At 39.2% G+C, this 23,291-nt stretch overlaps 1 protein-coding gene and 2 long non-coding RNA genes across 12 annotated transcripts in view; 2 read left to right on the forward strand and 1 right to left on the reverse strand.

Moving 5' to 3' along the window:
- Positions 1-23,291, forward strand: part of LOC128774177 (leucine-rich repeat-containing protein 37A3-like) — a 51,655-nt gene that overhangs the window by 14,056 nt on the left and 14,308 nt on the right. For 6 of the 10 annotated variants that reach the window (XM_053892467.1, XM_053892458.1, XM_053892465.1 and 3 more), the window contains 5 exons: positions 2,627-2,698; positions 6,543-6,614; positions 7,333-7,413; positions 18,127-18,198; positions 18,762-18,836. In XM_053892467.1, the coding sequence (XP_053748442.1) occupies positions 7,394-7,413; positions 18,127-18,198; positions 18,762-18,836 (167 nt within the window). In that variant the 5' untranslated portion in view covers positions 2,627-2,698; positions 6,543-6,614; positions 7,333-7,393. Of the gene's footprint in view, positions 1-2,626; positions 2,699-6,542; positions 6,615-7,332; positions 7,414-9,832; positions 9,944-18,126; positions 18,199-18,761; positions 18,837-23,291 lie in introns of those variants that run through there. The other 4 variants (XM_053892459.1, XM_053892460.1, XM_053892466.1 and 1 more) reach the window with 4 other exon arrangements.
- Positions 7,323-8,409, reverse strand: LOC128774185 (uncharacterized). Its single transcript, XR_008418636.1, has 2 exons — positions 8,102-8,409; positions 7,323-7,411 (listed from the first exon to the last, which is right to left on the reverse strand). It is a non-coding gene; the product is annotated as an uncharacterized LOC128774185 (long non-coding RNA).
- Positions 13,332-15,925, forward strand: LOC128774186 (uncharacterized). The gene is made up of 2 exons (XR_008418637.1): positions 13,332-15,039; positions 15,662-15,925. It is a non-coding gene; the product is annotated as an uncharacterized LOC128774186 (long non-coding RNA).

Below are 23,291 nucleotides of genomic sequence, written 5' to 3' on the forward strand. Positions count from 1 at the left end.
CGATGATCTGCAGAAGCTTATGTTCTTGGGATAATGTTTTCAAATGTATAATAAGTTAAAATATATAGGAAAAGGAAATTATGTGGAAATAGAGTTTTCAAAAAATTTTTAAAAAGATTAGTGATATAGCAATAAATCTGCTTCTGTTAGAATATTAAATAACAAAATATAATGGTACGCCTACTAACTATTATAACTTCAAGGTACTGATGAGAATAAATGATATTTTGAGATATCCATGCCAAATATGTGATATGAAAATATCTGATTTCTGCTGGGGACCAAATTAACTACACTAATCTGTGGTTTGTTGCCTACATTCATAATGGAAGGAAATGCTAATTCTAGTTAGAGGTTTGTGAAAATAGAGATGTGATTCTATTTTCCATCCAAGTTTGGCACCCACAAATTCAGTCCATTCTATTCACGGACCTGAGCCCTAAAGGGATGGTCTGCAAATTGAAATCGCATGTACACCTTTGCACGTATTCAAGAAAGTGCAGTTTTCTAGGGAAAGGGTCCATTCCATAGCTTTTATGAAATTCTCAAAAGGTTCTTGTCTCAAAAGATTGAGTCACAAATTGGGGCGGAGGTGGAGAAAGACATTTGTTTTCCTGTGAAGTTGTACTTATTCTCATAAATGATGATAAATGAATGATTTGTTTTAATTAAAAGTAGTATATTTGCAAATTGATACCTGTCACTTTCTGAATTCATTCAACAAATATTTATGGAGCATCTCCTATGTCCCAGGAACTGTTTTACATGCCAGGGATATAAGCCCAAGAACAAAACTGACCAAATATCCCACTTGTCAAGGGGTTTACAAATATATAATATAAAAACAAATATGTAAATATAATAAATACATAGAATTTCAAGTATTGGTAAGAAATCAGTGGCCAGATCTCTCAAGTTTTCTAATTTATTCAACGACCGTTTCTGCTGCTCATAGACTGAGTTTTTTACTAATGATAATACTTTTCATTCATATAATCTCGAGTTGGTTCTTTTTATTAGATGTACTGTTTACCTCTGTCTGAGGATATATTAATGATGCTATTCTAAATTTTTTATACTGTTCATTTTTGAGAGAGAGAGAGAGAGAGAGAGAGAGAGACAGAGTGCAAGTTGGGGAGGGGCAGAGAGAGAGGGAGACACAGAATCGGAAGCAGGCTCCAGGCTCTGAGCTTCAGCACAGAGCCCAGTGCAGGGCTTGAACCCATGGACTGCAACCTGAGCCGAAGTCGGATGCTTAACCGACTGAGCCACGCAGGTGCCCCATTAATGTTGGTATTCTCAAATCCTTTTGTGTTTTCTCTGTTAACTGTGTCATTGACTATAAGCTGTTATATCTGTTTTTTATTTTCTGTCCTGAATAGAATTGGCTTTCTCACTCCATTTGGTCATTCCTGAGTGCAATTTATCTTTGTAGTTGAGATTTGACTTGCTTCTGTTTTCTGGTCCTAAGGAAGAGGTGAAATGAACCACGGGGCTTGTTATTGGTGACAGGTCCCCCTGAGAGTTAAAGAAGAGGTGGGAGGTGACTTCTAATGGCTAGTCAGAGTGTATACCCTTCCTCCAGGGTTCTGGACCCTGCCCCCTTCTAACACCAATGGCTCCTGCCTGGAAGAAAACACCCTTTGCTGCCAGATCCAAGGAGGAAGGATGTGGGGTTGATGTGCTGTCCTTGGTCCTACTGCAGTATCCCAGCTAATCACCCTGTAGGTGGCTCCAAGGCATTTCTGGTGGGGAGTGTTTGTAGAGCTACTCCCTTGGCTTTGAGCCAAGGTTGTGGATTTTCTAATTGTATCTTTTCTAATCATCCTTAGGGACTTTGGTGGAGTTTGGAGTTTGGTAGAGACTTGGCATGTTTCAATCTGCCAGCTTGAAATAGCACAACCTCTTAGGAAGACAATTTTGTACCCCTGTTAAATCCTGGAGAAACTTAGGCAAATGTGTACTAGGATATAAACAGAAAAATGTCCAAAGCAGCACTGTTTATAATAACTAAAAATTAGAAAAATCTAGTATCCACCAACAGTAGAATGAACAAATAGTGTTACACGGGTATTTACTCTATACTTATTAAACTGAGCATTTATGTTATGTGCATTTTATGCACATTTTTAGTTCTCACAGATATTTTTTAGTTGGGGAAAAAAATTAGATGGCTTTACTTGTAGCACTGATATGGTTATAAATAGGGCTTCCACAATAAAATTTGGGAAAAGAGAGGAGGAAGTGGCAGTTCTGTCCTTGTTTTTGCCACTCAGGGCTGGGTTCTAACAGAGATTTTGTGATCCAGAGAGTGGGCATTAAATGTACATTTTGGTGTGAAGAGTGGATAGGGGTGTGTGTGTGTATGTGTGTGTGTGTGTGTGTGTGTGTGTGTGTGTGTGAGAGAGAGAGAGAGAGAGAGAGAGAGAGAGAGAGAGAGACAAAGGAGTATGTGAGAAGAAAAGATTTGAATCAAACAGCAGAGATCACCATCCCTACATTAAATAAGAATTAGTGTATTTGGTGGCACCATTACCCAGGTTTCTCTCACATCTAGCGGTCCTGTGTAGCAAATAGTTGTAGTTATTTTGCATTTTGACCCAGAAATGACCTTTTCATTTTGCAGAATTCTCAGTGACAATTATCTGACCGAATTACATAAAGACACATTTGAAGGCCTGCTATCCCTCCAGTATTTGTAAGTTAATCAGTTCATCATTTATTATGAGTTTTTAGTTATATTATTTATTAAAAAATACAGGGTTCAAATTGGATAATTGCAACAATTTCTTCTAACAGTAGAATTCTATAATTCTCTATAGTGGAATTCTATAATTCTCTCTATTAAATTCTATAACTCTGTAAGTCTGTGGGGACCCAGCCCATCTCTAGCATTAAATACCTCCTATGCATTTTCAACTTTTTAATTTTATAGACAAGATATAGGAAAAAGCCCTTCAGTTGTAGAGGAAAAGGGGTAATGAAGTCTGAGCAATTATGGACACCCATATGAACCTTGTTATGTAAGTGTTCATATACCATCTGCTTTTATTTATATTTATTATTTATGGCCCATGGATCAAATCCTGTGTATGGTCTGTCTTGATACAACCTATGAGTTCAGAATGATTTTCATGTTCTTAAAGGGCTGTAAAAGAGAAAAGAAGAGAAAGAAACAGAGAATATGTGACAGAGACCGTATATGGCCTGCAAAGCCTAAAATATTTACTGTCTGGCCTTTACAGAAAAGGTTTGAAAAAGTTGGCTTAGTAAAATGAGAGGAATTGAAGTTAACCTCAAATTGTCACCTACAAGACAAGAAAATATAGAACACTTACATTAATTTGAATGCCATTAACCCAGAATTTTTAAATAATTTAATCTAAATTAAATATTTAAATATTAAATATTTAACTAAGCAGGTGAATTATGTAAGCAGTATTACCAAGTACATATTAAATTATTAAGAGATTAAGGATTTCAGTGTGGGAAATTTTATTAGTTTATTTTTTTATTATTATTTTTTATGTCATTTATTGTTAAGTTAGCTAACATACAATGTGCACTTGGCTTCAGGAGTAGATTCCTGTGATCAGTGTGGAAATTCTTATGCCACCATAAAAATAGATGTTTAAAATGATGGCTAAGGGGTTGGGGCTCCTGGGTGGCTCAGTTGGTTGGGCGTCCGACTTTGACTCAGGTCGTGATCTCACAGTTTGTGGGTTCGAGCCCCGTGTCGGGCTCTGTGCTGACAGCTCAGAGCCCAGAGCCTGTTTCAGATTCTGTCTCCCTCTCTCTCTGCCCCTCCCCCACTCATGCTCTGTCTCTCTCAAAAATAAATAAACATTAAAAAAATGATGGCTAAGGGGCACGTGGCTGTCTCAGTCATTAGAGTCTGCAACTCTTGATCTCGAGGTTGTAGGTTAGAGCCCCATGTTAGGTATAGAGATTACTTAAAAAAAATGAAATCTTTAAAAATATAATGATGGTTAAGTGGTATAGTTAGAAATGTTTACACTAAACAAACATCAGAAATGCCTCTAACTTTGCTAATTACAGAATAAACATCTCTCCAGCCTCATTGTCAAGGAAGAAATGTTTGCATATATCTCTGTACATTAGACATACAGAGATATTAATGTTCTTTGCTATGGAGGTTCAGTGTTTATTCTTTGTCCATGCCATGCAAAGCTGTGTATTTCATTAATCCTTTTTAAAAAATTTTTTTAATGTTTATTTATTTTTGAGAGAGAGAGAGACAGAGTATGAGCAGGGTAGGCACAGAGAGAGAGGGAGACACAGAATCCGAAGCGGGCTTCAGTCTCTGAGCTGTTGGCCCAGAGCCTGATGCGGGGCTCGAATTCATGAGCAGTGAGATCATGACCTGAACCGAACGAAGTCAGATGCTCAATCGACTAAGCCATCCAGGCGCCCCTCATTAATCCTTATTAATGATATGCTTTAGAAAATAGATTCTTCTTGCAAATGTGGAAGGCTTAAGGGTAGTGAGTAAAAAGAATCTCATATGACACTAAAAATAGCCCTTCAAATTATCAAACCTTCCAAGTCTTAGGGGACAACCACTTTGTATTGGTCTTCTTGGCTACCTCTGCCATCTGGGCTCCAAACGTTACAAACACAGTTTGGAGAAAACCAAAAGAGACAAACTGCGCAATGGATAGGGCCTTTCATTATTTCTACTATGAGGTACTTTGTAAGCCAATTATTTCATGTCAGGTGAAGTGTTCTCATTCATTCATTCAAAAAAAATGTGAATCAAAACCTAAAAAAGAATGTGACAGGCCCTATGCCCAGTACCATAGGCATGCAGATGGTTAAGACAGGCTTCCCACCCTTGTAGGAACTCATGATTTCACAGGGAAAATAAACAGAAGCTTAAACCATAATGCCTAAGCACTAAATGGATGATGAAGCACTGACAAAGTGCAGAAGAGGGAGCCACAAAGTCGTAAAACCACATTTCTTTTCAGTCGTTTTGCTCCTTCTACTCACTACCCAGCTGTTAATTTATTTTATAAATATTTGAGTTTGTTCTTTGTCCATGCATCAGTTTTAAACACAGTAGACAACGCAGATGAGCAAGACTAGTCCATACTTTCATGGAGTTTATGCCCAGAGGAAATGGAATGCCAGAATAACTATATTAAGAAGAAATTGGGGCACCTGACCGGCTGAGTCAGTAGAGCATGCGACTCTTGATCTCAGGGTCGTGAGTTCAAGCCCTAGGTTGGGCGTGGAGTCTACTTTAAAAAATTAAAAGAAGGAGAAGGAGGAGGAGGAGAGGGGGAGGGGAAGAAATGGATTTGGGCAATGAGAAGTATAAGTTGTTTTTGGAACACAGAAGGGGGGGGAAGACTTCAAGTTGGATCAGGGAAGTTACTAGAGAAATACTGTTTGAACAGAACCTTGAATGGCTATGACGTATCATCAGATAGACATCTTGGGAAGAATATGCTTGCAAGATAGAGTGAGTGAAAGGCAAAATGCAGGAGAAATTTCTTTGGTATCTGTAGAGTAGGAAACTAGAGCCGGATTTAGGATTTTGAAGGCCTTGGATGATATGCCAGGCTACCGTGTTATCACAGCAGTGCTCTAGGACAAACTTTAGACTGCACCAGGGTCACCGGGAGGCCTTGTCAGAACACAGGTTCCACCTCCACAGTTCCTGATTCACTCAGTCCAGAGTAGAGCTGAGAATTTGCATCTTGAGTAAGTTCCCAAGTGACTCTGATATTTGAGAACCACTCCTGGAGAATTAATCTGGTGACTGTGTGCAGTATAGATTAGAATGGGAGAGACCAGAGATGAAAATGCCAGTCAGAAGATGGTGGTACCCATGTAGGTGGAAAGTGAGGGACTCGGCTGAAATCCATGGAAATAAGAGGGTCAACCATAATCAAGAATGGGTGTTTCCAAATAAAAATCCAGGACCATGTTGTTTTTTTGTTGGCCCCACTTGCAGCTGAAGCAATTGATAAATTCATAGACCGTTTAGGCAACGTACAACCAAAAATAAATTTCTATTAATATGATAATATAATTCTGAGTTCGTTCAAAGTTAGGTATTGATTAGAGGAGTAACTTCTTTTCAAGTTAAATGAAAAGGTATCTTTTACCTCTTCTGGTATTGACTTGGTGTCAAGAAATAGAACTAAACCAGGAAGGTGTGCTAATGTGAGAATATCCCTTTTAATGTTAGAAATTATATGTGGCGATCACAACTTTGAGCTCATAATTTAGAAATTGATGAGGCCACAAAAAGTCATTTAATCAATTCTTCTGCTCTCAGGAAACATTACTTCCAAGATCTATCAAGATCTATAGTTGTATATTTTATGTATGAAGATCACAAAGGTGAGACTCTTAAGAAAGGTGAGGACAGGGTTAGGGGCTCTGGAAGGTTCAATTAACAATTCCTAATACTCAGAGTTTAGCCAAAAGCTACTTATTCAATACTACCATCCTACTAATTAGATATCTTATAGCTAATTGAGGCAATATTTTCCTTTTCCTTTTCCTAGAGATTTATCCTGCAATAAAATACAATCTATTGAAAGACGTACATTTGAATCACTACCTTTTTTGAAGCTTATGTAAGTTACAAATATAATTTCATTATATTTGGAATTTGTATTAAACTTAATTGTAAACCTCTTTGTTATTCATTTGGAATGAATGAACCTTTATTAGTCGAAAGCTACTAAAATTATGTAGCAAATCTTTTTTGTCTGTGGCAAAGTTTGGTGTGAGAGTTATTATAGAGATCAGAGTGAATCGTTCTAGAGCAGCAGTTCTCTGCCAGGGTGATTTTGCATCCAGGTGACACTTGGTAGTGTCTGGAGACATTTTTGATTGTCAGACTGTAGATGTGCTCCTGGCATCTAGTGGGTGGAGGCCAGGGCTGCTGTCACACCCTACAGTTCACAGGGCAGCACCCCCCCCCCCCATAACAAAGATTATCCAACCATAAATCTCAACAGTGCTAAAGTTGTGAAACGTTTTTCTAGAGAAATAAACTTACTTCTCTAGAAAAAAATACTTACTTAACACAAGTATTTATTGAGCATTTACTGATTTGTATCTAATGCACCACATGTATAAACATGAAAGTATAAATCTTTCATGCAAATATTTTTTTAAAAAGGCAAGTATCTTTCATAGTGAGATTTCTTTAGTGTATGGAGAGAGTATTGTGGTTATGTTTCATTATCTATAAATTAGAATCACTGCCAAAGGATAAATATTCTGAAAGAATATCTTTTTTTTCTCTTTGTTTGTCTTGTTTTTGTGTGTGTGTGTGTGTGTGTGTAGAAATCTTGGTTGCAATTTACTCACCGAACTGAGCTTTGGAACATTTCAGGCCTGGCATGGAATGCCGTTTTTACACAAACTGTAAGTGAAATAGAAAATGAATACATGTAAAAAAAAAAAAAAAAACTACATGTAAAAATATCATACAGTGATTGGTTAGGTGTGTGTTAATAAACCCAGTATGAATTCTGGAAAGTAGGTCTTAAAATCCATTTTTTTTTTCAAATGAGGAAACTAAGGTACAAAGAGGCCAAGAGACTTGTCTTAACTCCTAAATGGCACTCTCTGCCCTCCCTCATACCCAGCTTTGTGTGGGCAATGAAAGCCCCAAGCAAGTAACACCCAAGTCAGTATTATCATGGGAATTCGTGACAGTGATGCTTCCCCAAGGTGTGCATGGTCCTTGAAATCCACTTTTGAATTTAACTTTGATTCCTGCTCATGTGCAAGTTTCCTATGCAAAAGAGAACTTCAAAGAACGAAGTTTAGCACAGAGTTCTCCAGGCAGCAAAAGGTGTGGTGCTTCTTGAGCCATCAGGAAAGCAGAAAGAACTCCTGAATCCCTGCCACAGGGCACTGCTCTCCATGTGTTTTCTTTCCTGACCACTCTTCAATTAAGAAGTGTGTTATTCCCTTTCAGCCGGAAAATTCTGTGATTTCTCTGTAAAAAAGCAAATCATACTGGACATGTTCAGTGGCCTGAGGGGGATTTTTAGACTCAAGGTTGAAGACCCTCCTCTAAAGCAGACGCTGGAAAAGACTGTCTTACTGTCTTGTGGTTCAGAAATCCGATTTCACAGCTTATCTTCCGTTAGATGAAAGTGTTTACGGTGTGTCCGGAGCTGGAGTAAGTTCCTGCGGGTGCCCAAGAGCAGGGGCCTCCTCTCTCCTCTCATTAATTTGCTGATGCCTAACTTGGGGAAAGAATACTGAGGGTCAGTTTTTTGTTTTGCCGGCATGCCAGAGAACGGGCTCATTGAGTTTCTCCACCAAGAGGTTTTAGTGGTGTCAATATAATGTCTTAAAACTCACCACCTCTACTAAGCATCTTATAACACCGAGAGTCTCTTCGAAGAATCTGAATTTCATAGTTAGGTAGGCAATACAGGACAAAATAGGGTGGAATCCGTTGATAACAATGAATGAATTCATTGAAAAACACTCAGTGCCACGCGCACTCTATGTCGACAGTGTACTAAGTACTGGGGGTACAAAGAATACACAGGGACTGTCCCCAAGAATCTTTCATACTGGAAGGAGAAAAAGATGGCCGTTGATGGGAAAACGTATGTGAGCCATGCTGGCATCAGTGCAGCAGGGTAACGAGCTAGGGGGTGACAAAGTAGGGGATGGTTGTGGAATAGAAAAGATTTGTTGTGGAAAAGGCAACAACTTGCTTGTGTTGAGTTTCCACGTTCATCTTGATGAAGTTTTGGGGAGATGGTGGGGAGTCGGGAGCCGACGGCCAAGAAAGAATTCTTGAACATGTCTTTGGTGCAAAAAAGGTGATTTTATTAAAGCACAGGGACAGGACCGTGGGCAGAAAGAACTGCGCTGGGGTTGTGAAGAGTGACAGGTTATATGCTATGGAATTGGGAGGTCAAGTCAAAAGGGAAGTCTCCAGAGGGACTGTGATATGTGAAAGAGGACTCCTAAGATACCAGAGGCCTTGCTATTGTCAAGCTAAGGTTGTTTTTCCCTCTAGCAAAGCATTAAGACAGTAGGGAGTTCCTGGAGAAATATTTTATTTGCCTGCCTCAAGTATCTGTCAATAGGCTGCAGGTTATAAGGAAATTTAATTTTACCTGAGATTTCCTTCTTGCCTTTGTTCCCCATATCACTATGGAGGGGTGATGTGGGGGCTCCAGGAAGCTGATTCTGTAGGTTTCTGGAGATTAGGCTATTGATAAGATTGCCTTTTTCTTGTAATTTACTAAGATATTTGTAAACTGATGGAAACTCCTATCTTGCCCGACTGAGATCTCTTATCAGTTAACCATTTGTTTTCTTTCCTTTCCTTTGTCCTCGAGCAGCCAGAATCACACATATCCCACCTGGGGCGGGGGCATGTGCTAACTTGTATCTTGCCCTCAACTTGCCTCATGCTCCCTCATCGATCTTACATGACAGAAAAAGGTAATTAAAGAACCAGAGCTAGCTGGTATTGAGAATAAATTAATACTCATGTCATGTGTGTTATGCCCAGAATTCGTGATCCCCAAATACCGCCAGGGAGCCGAGTCCGATGTAAAAGCAAAAGAGCCTTTATTCGAGCTAGCTCGAGCTCAATCCCCTACCTGCACTGATGCAGAGGTGAGATACCGGGGAGAGAGAGCCAGTTTCAAAAGGACAAAGGTTTTATGGGGCCTAGGGGCAGTTGGTGAGGTAATGGCTGTGGCCTCAGCTGATTGGCTGGGGAAGGGTCCTGGGGAAGAGTGCTGTTAGGCAGTTGGGGGGGGGGGTTACTCAAGGGGAGGAGGTGTGGTCAAGGTGAAGGACACAGAACAAGATGGAGTCAGCCGGCGTAGGCCCGCCCTTTCAATGTGGTTTGAATAGAGCTGTACTACTAAAACGAATTCACAGTTAACTTCCAAAAAATTATCACAGTACAGTAAGTGTGTATTGGAGGTTGGGCTCCTTGTTTGGGGCCAAACTTTTCTTTTTTCTTTTTAACGTTTATTTATTCTGAGAGAAAGAGAGCATGCGCAAGGGAGATGCCATCCCGTGAATTCAGTCACGTTATTACCTATGTGACTTAATTACTGGGGTGTTTATAAGTTGAAACAATATTTTCTCCAGCATTAAATAAGTTTGTAAACCTTTTGGGCCCCAGCTGAGGTGGATTTATCTTGAACTGACTGAAGCTTAAACTTCAGGTCTTCTCACTTACATAGGCCCCTTCCAAAGTCTTGGGAGGGACCCTCGCAGTTCCTGTACGCATAATTTTGCATGTTTTGATGAGGCAGGATTTCCCAAAGTAGATGAGGTCCAGACCCTACAAGGCCTCGATACACCCCTGGGTTTCAGGTAATTCTATCTCAGTAAGTTTTTTGAATGAAGCCTCTTAAGTTATTGATAAACACTGAGTGAACACGTTAGCGGTGTGGTAAAGTCTATTTTGAATCTGAAATCCACCTCAAAGCCATGCCAAGAGTTTATTAATAAGGTACCACTTTTTGAATGGTAGTAATAATCCTATTTCTTTCAGATGAAATCAGGAATGAAATATATTATGGAAAACCAGCAGTGGTTGATAATCCTAAATGTTAAGTATACTTTTTTTTTCCTGACTTTAAAGTGCTTCTCCTTCATTCACCTACACAGGTGCAGACCGATGGCTTATTTTAAAAAATTCACTTCATTGCTTCTAACAGTACGAGCTCCATGAGTTTAGAAGCCGAAGGACTCTACGATGTAGAAAGGCTGTACCTTATCGGGATAGAGCACATTCACATGCTGGCTCGTCTGTGGCGCATCAGTATTGTGCCAAGAACATAAGCTCTAAGGGAGAATAAGGAAAATCTAAGCCTTACCCCTTTTGAATTATTGTTGAGAATATCGTTGAGGTAGGTGTGGCCACCCTCTGAAGGCAAAGTCGAGCCGCAGTCACATTGACGCCCTAACGCTCCCCCAGTCAACCGCCATCTGCTTCCTTTTAGACGGCTGCGTGCCCACACAAGTTGACACACTTCAGGATATTGTCATCGCTTTTTGGTATGTACTGGAAATCCTGGCAGCTTCTTCTCAGATTCAGAAAGGCATCAACGTTAAGGATGAAGATGACAACTCAGGGCTGTCCTTTTGGGGTGATTTAGGGTAACTTTTATTATTTTCCGTGTGTGGTAGTTCAGAAGCTTTGCGATAGTCATACCCAACTGTTACTTTTCTTCTCCCAGCTGCCTCTGATTCTTCCCACGTATATGCCAAGGCATCTTCTTTCTCTGGGAAGCATGGTAGTTGCTCCTCTGCCCCATATCATTTCTTTAATACCTACCTCTGTTAGGTATTTACTGCGCTCCGGCACTACGCTGAGACCTTTCGCTTGTGCTGCAAGTAAGACAGTGTGTCTTAAACTCTTAGAATAGAGCTTGGCACGTGGGAAATGCTCCGGACGTGGCCCCTCACACGGCACTTCATTTTCGTTTTTCCAGCAACTCTTGTGATACAGGTAGTATCATCCTCATTTCGGGGATGAGGAAGTTGAAACTCAGAGACATCGGGTGACTTGCCTAGGTTCACACTGTCAATAAGTGACAGAACCACTTAAGAAGCTTCGCGAGTAATACAATTCCGCATTCCCTGGCACTAGGTAGGACCTGAATGACAACCGGCCTTTTGGGCGTCGTCCCTTGGAGTCAGCTTCTCACTGGAATAGGACCTTTCGAGCAGGGAGCTCCTTTTCCCTATGCTTCGGGAGCTCCTGGCCATGCCACCTATGGGCATCCCCAGGCTTCCTGCTCACCGCCTGGTGCAAATATCACATCGTCACTGCTAGGCACCCACTCTGTGCCCAGCCTTATGCTAGGTGCTTTGCACATGCTCTTTCCTTTAATCCTCAAGTTGCCTTATGAGGTAAATGCTGCTAAAAAGACTCGGAGACGTTCGTTACTTAAGTCCCTTCACCAGGAAGTGACAGCCAGAATTCAGACCTAGGTCTGCCTGATTCCGGGGCCCTTGCTTCTTGGGCTGTTCCTCACTGCCAGAAACTCCTCTTCAAGGCTGTTCTCAGAACTTGAATTAAAACATGGGCTCACCATTTCAGATTCTTTAGGCTTCGCCCCTCCCCCCGCCCAACCCCTGAGAAAGGATCTACGTGATGCCGTTAGATGTCTTGTATTGAGGAGCTTCGCATGGGGAGTCATGTTCTCATGGCACATGGACCTATGTAGATGAATAAAGGAAAGGGGTTATTCTATCCCCAAGTACTTCAAACATACTGGAATAGGGTCTAGATCACTCTACTTATTTCTTCAACTGCTTTCCTCCAAGGAGCCAGTTTTCCCTCCATGCCTTGGGATTCCAGCATAGAGAGTTTGGAGTCTGTCCTATTTGAAATGTATTTTCACTGCCTGCTTTGGACATTTTTTCAGCCAAAGCTGTTAGGATTTCAGTACATTCAGGACAGTGGTGACAAGCTTCAGTCCTCAAGTCTTCTCTGTCTCCTCAGTTAATAGAAAGGAAACGTAGCCCATCTGTCTGGACCTCTGTAGAAGAATTTGGAGAAAAAAAAAATAACACGTAAGAAATGTTCCCTTATTTTGTGAGCTACCTTTAGTCTGTCCCGTTGCTCTGCAACGGAAAGCTTTTGCAAAAATACTTGAGTTTTCCTCTTCAAATAAGATAGAGTTTTTTAAAAAACAAAAAAATATCTAGAACAGTATTTCTTCAACTTTGATTATGAGACAGTCTTTGAGGATAACTGTTGTTATGTTTTACTCCCATAAAGATAAGCCCACGAATATCCAAAAGCCAATAGACTGAGTCAGCACACGTTTTATCTGTAAAATGAGGGAATTGAACGGAAATGGAGATGATGTCTAGTGCAGCGTCCACCGTTCGTTCGTATCGCAGTCTGTGGAAAGACAATTGCTGTCGGTCCAGCAGATGTAACCTGTCGGGTCAGTTCTCATTCTCCCCTTGGCTCAGGCACAATAGCTCCATGAAGAGAAGGCGGCACTAAAGACAGGAGGAGATAGGATAACTTGGAGTGGCCTGTATTTTGTTTTCACTACAGATAAACACAGGGCATTCATCTCAGCAGGAGGGCTGCCTGGGTAAGAGGAAGCACCGAGCCGATGGGTATAAGGCCATGGGTGAGCTACCAGGAAAGAGGGGGGGACAGTGGGGGTAGAGCACTGAGATAGTTGGGGGGAAGGATAACAAACTAGTAAATTGTTTTGGCTGCATAATTCTTCATAGTTTTTCTTAATAGGGAGCGGGGGGGGGGGGGGGAGCAGGGGCGGGGAGAAGTGGGCAGGGGAAGACACACACGTGGAAGAGGTTACTTGCACAGAGCCCGCCAGTAAGCTTGTAGGTATTAATGCCATTTTTATGTTTTCAAAGCCAAAGGACATTCGGAGCCTCAAGGTTGAGGAACTGTGTTTAACCAGACATGTGACACTCACGTTCTTTCTCTTCATAACATCGTCTGACTGGATATTAACTAGTGTTACACAAACCCGACATGTTAATGGGCCTGAAAAAACGTAGAAGAAGGGGCTGGAATAGGAAGAATAGGGGAGTTTCCAAGGCAAGAACAAAAATGCATGGCTCCCAGCCGCACCGCTAACTCCCTCTGACCTCCGCGTGGAAGAGTTTGAATCTTCGCTCCCCTTTTCTCCACCTACTAACATGTTTGATCTTCTGGCAACTGGTTCTCTATTTATCACAACATGGTTCTTTTTTTTTTTTTCTTCAAATTGAGATATAGTCCGCATAATAGAATATGCAACATTATAAAGTATATAGTCCAATGGTATACTTTGATAGACAATAATCACTGCTAATCCAGAACATTGTCATCGCCCCCCTCGAAAGAAATACCATACCCATCAGCCTTTACTCCCCATTCTCCCCTCCTCCCAGGCCCCTGGCAACAACTAATTTACCTTCTGCCCCTATGGATTTGCCTATTCTGGACATTTCATAGAAATGTGTGTCTAGTTTCTTTCACATGGCTTGTTGGCTTCAAGATTTATCCGGTTGTAGCATGTTTCAGTACTTCATTCCTTTTTTTAATGTTTATTTATTTTTGAAAGAGAGCGCACACACAAGCGGGGAAGGGGCAGAGAGAGAGGGGGACAGAGGATCCAAAACCACAGAGCCTGATGTAGAGCTCGAACTCATGAACTGTGAGATGACGACCTGAGCCAAAGTCAGATGCTTAACCGACTGAGCCACCCAGGTGCTCCAGTCACATTTTGTTCATCCATTCGTGAGTTATTGGACATTTGGATTATTTTGACTTTTTGGCTATTGTGAATAATGCTGCTATGAGTATTCATGTACAAGTTTTTGTGTGGTCATATGTTTTTAATTCTCTTGGGTACATACCTAAGAGTGGAATTGCTGGGTCATGTAGTAACTCTATATTTAACCCTTTTGAAGAACTGCCGAACTGTTTTCCACAGTGACTACACCATTTTACATTCCCACCAATGTATGAAGATTCTGGTTTCCCCAAATCTTGCTACCACTTATCATTGTCTCTCTGTTCGATCATAGCCATCTTAGTGAGTGTAGAGTAGTATCTCATTGTAGCTTTGATTTATATTTCCCTAATGACCTAAGACATTGAGCATCTTTTCATGTGCTTATTGGCCATTCATGTATTTTCTTTGGCGAGATGTCTCTTCAAATCCTTTACCCATTTAAACATTTGATTATTTGTCTTTTTACTGAGTTTTAAGAGTTCTTTATATATTCTGGATGTTCTGGATACTAGACTTGTATCAGACATATGATAGTTTTGGGTTGTTTTTTTATTTTTAAATAAAGTCCAGTTTATCTATTTTTCCTTTGGTTTGTTGTGCTTTTTGTGTCATGTCTAAGAAACTGGCGCCTAAATCCAAGGTCATAAAGATTTCTCTCCTGAGAGTTTTATAGCTTGAGCTCTTCCATTTAGGTCTTTGACTCATTTTGAGTTAATATTTATATATGGTGTGAAGTGTAGGAATCCAACTACATTATTTGGTATGGGGATATACGGTTGTCCCAGCATCATTTGAAAAGACTAGTCTTCCCACGTTGAATGGTGTTGGCACCCTTGTTGAAAATCAGTGGGCCATAAATGTGAGGATTTGTTCCTGGACTGTCAGTTCTGTTCCATCAACTTACATGTCTGTTCTTTTGCCAGTACCACACCGTGATTACTGTAGTTTTGAAGTAGGTTTTGAAACCAGGGCGTGTGAGTCTTCCCATTTTGTTGTTCTGTGTCAAAATCGTTTTGGAGCACCCGGGTAGCTCAGTTGGTTAAGTGGCCGGCTCTTGATTTCAGCTCAGGTCATGACCTCATGGTTTGTGAGATGGAACCCCGTGTTGCAATCTGCACTGACAGCATGGAGCCTGCTTGGGATGCTCCCTCTCCTTCTCCCTCTGCCCCTCCCCTGCTCACACTTTTCCCCACTCACACTCGCTCATGTTTGCTCTTCTGCACGGGTGTGTATGCTCGCTGTCTCTCAAAATGAATAGATAAACTTTTTTTTTTTTAAAAAAGATCATTTTGGCTATTCTCGGTCCCTTGAATTGACATACAGATTTTAGAATTAGCTTGCCAATTTTTGGAAAGAAGTCAGTTGGGGTTTGGATAGGGATTATACTGAAACCACAGTTCAATTTGGGGTATAGTGCCATTTTAACAATATTTTCTTCTGATCCGTGAACATGGCATATCTTTACATTTATTTCAATCTTCTTTAATTTCTTTCAACAACGTTTTGTGGTTTTTAGTGTGATTCTTGCACTTCTTTGGTTAAATGTTTTCCTAAGTATTTTGTTCTTTTGAGTACTGTTATACGTGGAATTGTTTTTCTAATTTTATTTTTGGAATAGTCATTGCTGATGTATAGAAATAAAGCTAATTTTTACATATTGATCTTGTGTCCTGTAACCTTGCTGAACTCATTTATTAGTGCTAAGGTTTTTTTTTCTACATTCCCAGGAATATGTCTTGTGGTCTTCTAGTTACCCAGGAAGATGTTGGAGCATTTCAAAGTCCCTATGGACATCTCATTTCTCAGCTTTTTCCTTTTAGGCTTTTTGTTTAGGCTATTTTTTGTCTTGTTATCAATTGCCTCACATAGCTGCCAGATTAAAACATTTATCTATAATTGTTTTCAAAAAATGCCCCTTGGGAAGAGGCTATTTTAGCACTGTGCAGTTCTCAGTGAGGTCAAGGGCAAGGCTTTCAAGTGAAGTTTTTTAGGGACCCCACTAGACAGGTAAAACAATGACAGTTTGTTCCTTGGGAATGAGGCTTTAAGGAACTTGAGCTCCATTCTGTTCCCCTGGGATGTGGGCAATTTTTAAGGCTACCATCAGGATGGAGAGCAGAGGTTGAGGACAAGTTAAAACAACAGAGCTCACTGTTCTCATAGAAATTAGTAATTTTTTCTTTAATAAATGCTCTCCGGGTTGCTGCAAGCCCATTGGTTAAAATTTCCAAAGTTCTGAGAAAGTTGATTTTGACCATTTTTGCTAGTTTTTTGTTGTTGTTGTTGCTTTTATGGAAGGATGAATTTTCAGACGTCCTTCCTTTCTCATTTTCACTGATTCACCTGTAACAGGGCTTTAAAATGTCTAAAGTCTCAGGGCACCTGGGTGGCTCAGTTAACTGCCTGACTCTTGATTTCGGCTCAGGTCATGATCTTGCGGTCATGGGATCAAGCCCCATGTCAGGCTCTGCACTGGGCATGGAGCCTGCTTGGGATTCTCTCTCTCTCTCTTCCTCTGCCTCTCCTTCACTCATACTCTTGTACTCTCTCTCTCAAAAAATAGAATACAAAAATAAAAAATGAAATCTCTAAAGTCTCAATGATCACAGGCTAATTAAATACTTAATCATGGGAGATGATTAGAGGAAAGGAATAAAAATAGAAAATGTAATTCTTAGAGAAGCTCTCCCAGATGGAGAGATGAAGTTCAGCAAAGTGTTTCTCTATTTAATGCTCTCAAAGTTAAGTTTAAGGTAACGGCTATTTTAAACCCCCTTTTTTTTTCATACAAGTTAAATACAGGCTTTGGAGTCAGAACTGAGTTCAGATTCCAGCTCTGCTTCTTGACTGGCTTGACAAACTGGGACAAATTATACAACCTCTCTGTACTTCAGTTTCCTCACTTGTAAAATGGGGTAATGATGTATCTATCACATAAGGTTATTGTGAGGTTTAAATGTGAAATGCTGATCACAGATGCCCTATGGCTCAATAGTATTGGTTGTGATGATTATCCTTATAATTTTGCAAAAGTACAGTGATGATTCTTGAGCAGAGTCAACCTAAAGGCAGATTTTCTTTTCTTTCTTCCTGTTTCCTTCACTTTATTTTTGCTGTAAAGAACTGAGAAGAAAATCTACTCGGCATTTTGGAATAAAAACTTGTGTCAAGCAGTGACAAAAAGTTATTTATTCAACAAGCCTTCACTAAGTAACTAGTAAATAACAAGCACTCTGTCAGGCACAGGGACAAAAATGACAATAGAGTATGGTCCCTGCCCTCAAGGAGCTGGCAGTCCAGGAGATGGATAAGGAAACGGGATCATATGCCACCTAACAAAGGCTGTCATAGGAGAATACACATGGTGGGGGTATAGCTTTCACCATTTCCTCTTAGATTAATCCCTTTGTCTTTGGCCCCCAAACTGAGGAATTGGTCCTATTTTTGTCTTTAACCGGGTGTTTTAAACTGTGGAATTTTTTACATTTCTAGAGATAAAGGAAAAGCACCTAGAATTACAGAGGACACTAGAAACAGTATTTCCTACAGAGCCTGGGCTTCCTACCAGCATAGTCACTTCTAGGATTTTCAGCCCAAAAAGTTCTTTGGCATATCTTTGCTTTGCTGTCCACGTAAAAAAAAAAAATTTTTTTTTTCCTCTTTCTGTTCTCCACTTTATCGTCCAGAGAGCTGGGTAGTTCCCAAAGGAAGAGTGCTTTACAGAATCTAAGGGTGATTTATAGGCAAAGGCAGAAAATGATTAGTTTTCACCTTCCAGTTCCATACCCCCAAAATGAACATAAACTTTCATGGTAGTCATTACTGGAAATGCAGATAATTTTAATTCCATTGCATTTTTCAGAATTATCAGTCGTAACCCTCTGTCAACTGTTGAAGATTCCTATCTTTTTAAGTTGCCAGCATTAAAATATTTGTAAGTATTGCAACAATCTCATGGCTCATGAGATGATTTCTGATCTTTTTTGTTGTCATCAAAAGATTAAGTATTTTGCGTTTTGGTTAAAAAGTCGTAATTTAAATTTTAACTGGGTTATTGAAATAAGCATTATTAGCAAAGAAAAAACGTATATGGGCAAGATAGCCTGCAGAGGAAGGAGTAGTATTGAAGAACACATAACAGACATGGGACTTGTAGATGTAGGTAGAAATACCATTTATCTCAAAGTGGAAAGTGGAGTAAGGTGTATATTAAAAGAAAAAAAGACTAATCAAGAGAGGTGGATGCAACTGAGAATGAAAATGAGGATAAGAGTAAAAAGGATTGTACTGTTGAGCACCAAGGTGATTAATTTGATGATGCACATAAAATGTCTTCATTGGGAGCTTTCTGAAATTATTGTCCATAGCAAGAAAACTCTTGAGCTGACTTGACAAAGAAGCCAGAATTGAAGTAATCACATGTTGCTAAGTATCTTTTTAGGTACAGAATTTTTATCCTTGGGTTCAAATCACGCATGTTTGGGCTTTCTCCTTCAGAGACATGGGATCAACACAGGTGTCACTTACAACAGTTGAGAGCATCCTCATGATGACCGTTGAATTGGAAACACTGTAAGTTGATTTTTCTTATGTGTATTTTCACTTAGTTGTTTACTTAGATTTGTTTTATTGTTTTCTTAAGTCAGATTTATTGAGGTATAAAATTTACTCTTTTTAAGCATACAGTTTGATGAGTTTTGACAAACGTGTAGTTATGTAACCACCACCACATTTGAGACGTAGAACATTTCTGTCACCCCAAAAGGCCCCTATGTGCCTTTGCAGCCAATCCCCTTTTCTCACCACCAGCCCTGGCAACCACCAACCTAATTTTTGTCCCTATAGTTTTGCCTTTTCTACAGTGTCTTATAAATGAAATCATACAAGGGGCACCTGGGTGGCTCAGGCAGTTAAGCGTCCGACTTCAGCTCAGGTCATGATCTCGCGGTCTGTGAGTTCAAGCCCTGCATCGGACTCTGTCCTGACAGCTCAGAGCCTGGAGCCTGCTTCGGATTCTGTGTCTCCCTGTCTCTCTACCCCTTCCCCATTTGCACTCCATCTCTCTCTCTCTCTCAAAAATAAATGAACATTAAAAAAAATAAATAAATGAAATCATACAGTATGCAGTCTTCTGTGATTGGTTCCTTTCAGCATAATCCTTTTGAGATTCATCCATGTTTGTTTTTTTTTTTAACTTTTTTAACGTTTATTTATTTTTGAGAAACAGAGAGCATAAGCAGGAGAGGGGCAGAGAGAGAGAGAGAGACACAGAACCCGAAGCAGGCTCCAGGCTCTGTCAGCACAGAGCCCAATACAGGGCATGAACCTGCGGAACATGAGATCATGGCCTGAGCCAAAGTCGGTCACTTATCTGACTGAGCCACCCAGGCACCCCAGAGACTCATCCATGTTTTTGCACATGTCAGTAGTTCATTTCCTTTTTATTGCCGAGTAGTATTGCAGTTGTGAGGATATACCAGTTTGTTTATGCATTCATCAGTTAATGGGCATTTGAGTTGTTTCTAGCTTTTTGGCCTTTGTGAATAAAGTTGCTTAAAACACTTACATGCAGGTCTTCGTGTGAGCATATGTTTTCATTGGGGGAGGGGGGCAGGTGGTAAAATACCTAATGGCAGGATTGCTACATCATATGCTGAGTGTATATTTAACTTTTTAAGAAACTGCTTACCTGTTTTCTAAAGTGGATGTACCATTTTGCATTCCAGCCAGCAGTATATGAGATCTTCTATCTATCCTTTCTTCTAATGTCTTTATCTATTTTTCATAAGGTGAATGTTGGCCTTAAAATTGAGTTGGGAAGTATTCCCCTCTCTTCAATTCTCTAGTACAGTTTGTGCAGAATTGGCATTATTTTTTCCTTAAATGTTTGCTAGAATTCACCAGTGAAGCCATGTGGGCTTGAAGCTTTCTTTGTGAGAAAGTGTTAAACTACAGATTTTATTTTTGTAATAGTGCTACTTAAATTACATACTTTATTTTTTTGAGTAGTTCATGTCTTTCAGGGAATCTATTTCATCTTGAAGTTATTGACATAAAGTATTTTATAATAATCCCTTATTATCCTTTTAGTATCTGTAGAATTGTAGTGATGTCATTCCTCTCATTTTTGATATTGATAATTTGTGTCTTCTCTTGTCTTTTCTTGATAAATCTGGCCAGAAGTTTATCAGTTTTACTTATCTTCTCTAAAAAGTGCCTTTTCATTACACTGACTTCTCTATTTTTGTTTTCCTTTTCAAAAATTTCTGCTTTGATCTTTATCATTCCATTTTCTCTCCTTACTCAGTGATGAATTTCCTTTTCTTTTTCTAGTTTCTTAAAAGTGGACACTGGGGAAGATGAATACTATATGAGCAACATCCCACATGTTGACATATTGTGTTTTCAGTTTCAGTTGGTACAAAATAGTTTCTAATATCCATTTTGACTTATTTGACCAATAGGGTTACTTAGGAGTGTGTTGGTTAGTTTCTAAATATTTGGAGATTTTACAGATCTGTTAATTTGTTATTTAATTCCATTGTGGTCACAGAACAATATGTTGGATGACTGAAATCCTTTTAAATTTATTGAGGCTTGTTTTATAGCCAATGAATTCTGGTAATAGATGAGAATATGGCCTATTTTGATAAATATTATGTGTCCACTTGAAAGAAAATATGTAGTCTGCTGATTTGGTGTGGAGTATTCTATAAATGTCAACTAGGTCAAGTAGGTTGGTAGTATTTTTCAAGTCTGATGTATCATTACTCATTTTCTATATATTTTTTCTGTCAATTATTGAGAGAGGGATATTGAAATCTCCAACTATAATTGAGTGCTTATGTGTCTCTCTTTCCTATTCTCCTTAATATATTTGGAAGTTCTATTATCAGATACATAAATTCTTAAGTTATGTCTTTTCTAATAGTTGACATTTCTATCACAATGGAATAACCTCATTTATCCCTGGTAATATCTTTGCTTTGAAATTGACTTTGTCCTATAGTAAATATAGCCACTCAAGGTTTCGTTTGATTAGTGTTAGCAAAGCATAATTTCTTCCATATTTTTAACCTACTTATATCTTTGTATTGAAGATGAATCTTATAGACAGCATATAGTTGGCTTTTGCTTTTTTATCCAGTATGACAACTCTATCTTTTAATTAGGTGATTATACCATTTATATTTAATGTAATTATTTATATGCTTACATTTAAAGCTACTGTCTACTCTTTTCTATGTATCCCATCTGTTCTTTGTTTCTTTTCTTTTTCTTTTTCTTCTTCTTCCTGCTCTTGGGTTGATTTAGTACGTTTTATTATTTTTTGGTGGGGGGATAAATAGTTACAACTCAGGTTTTGTTATTTTAGTAGCTGTTTAATGGTTTGTAGTGTTCATGTTTAACTTATCACAGTCTATCTTCAAATGATATTATATGATTTCATGAATAGTATAAGAACCTTACAATAAATAGTGTACTTCCATTGTTCCCCTCCTGACCTTTGTGCTATTGTTTTCATACATTTTACTTTTAGCACACCATATTATTTTTTTTGTTTAAATAGTCAGTTATCTTTTTTTATTTTTGTATTTTTGAGAGAGACAGAGTGCAAGTGGGGGAGGGGCAGAGAGAGAGGGAGACACAGAATCTGAAGCAGGCTCCAGGCTCTGAGCTGTAGACACAGAGCCTGATGTGGGGCCTGAAATCACAGACTATGAGATCATGACCTGAGCTGAAGTCAGATGCTTAACTGACTGAGCCACCTGGGTGCCCCTCAATTATCTCTTTTATTGAAGTATATATAGATCATGTAATATTAAATTAGTTTCAGGTGTACAACACAGTGATCTTTTATATACATTATGAAATGCTCACAACACAGTGATCAATTATATACATTATGAAATGCTCACCACAATAAGTATATTACAGTATTATTGACTATATTCCCTATGCTGTACTTTTCATCTGGTGACTTATTTATTTTATAACTGCAAGTTGGTACCTCTTAACCCTTTTCACTCATTTTGTCCATATCCCCAGTTTGTTCTCCGTATTTACAAGTGTTTTCTCTTTTTTGTTGTTGTTTATTCATTCATTTGGTTTTTTGTTTATTTTTTGTTTATTTTTTACCTTGTTTTATTTTTTATTTTTTAAAATTTACATCCAAATTAGTTAGCATATAGTGCAACAATGATTTCAGGAGTAGAGTCCTTAGTGCCCCTTACCCATTTAGCCCATCCCCCCTCCCACAACCCCTCCAGTAACCCTCAGTTTGTTTTCCATATTTATGAGTCTCCTCTGTTTTGTCCCCCTCCCTGTTCTTACATTATTTTTGTTTCCCTTCCCTATGTTCATCTGTTTTGTCTCTTAAAGTCATCATATGAGTGAAGTGATAGGATTTTTGTCTTTCACTGACTAATTTCACTTAGCGTAATACCCTCCAGTTCCATCCATGTAGTTGCAAACGGCAAGATTTCATTCTTTTTGATTGCCAAGTAATACTCCATTGTATATATATACCACATCTTTCATCCATTCATCCATCAATGGACATTTGGGCTCTTTCCATACTTTGGCTATTGTTGATAGTGCTGCTATAAACATTGGGTGCACATGCCCCTTCAAATCAGCATTTTTGTACCCTTTGGTTAAATGCCTAGTAGTACAATTGCTGGGTTGTAGGGTAGTTCTATTCTTAACTTTTTAAAAACCTCCATACTGTTTTCCAGAGTGGCTACAGCAGTTTGCATTCCCACCAGCAGTGCAGAAGGGTTCCCCTTTCTCCACATCTGTTGTTTCCTGAGTTATTAATTTTAGCCATTCTGACACATGTGAGGTGGTATCTCATTGTGATTTTGATTTGTATTTCCTTGATGATGAGTGATATTGAGCATCTTTTCATGTGTCTGTTAGCCTTCTGGATGTCTTCTTTGAAAAACTGTCTATTCATGTCTTCTGCCCTTTTCTTAACTGGATTATGTATTTGATTTTTTGGGTGTTGAGTCCTTTATATATTTT

The sequence above is a fragment of the Panthera pardus genome, unplaced genomic scaffold, assembly GCF_024362965.1.
Source record: "Panthera pardus isolate Hobbes unplaced genomic scaffold, ASM2436296v1 HiC_scaffold_3, whole genome shotgun sequence".
NCBI lineage: Eukaryota > Metazoa > Chordata > Mammalia > Carnivora > Felidae > Panthera > Panthera pardus.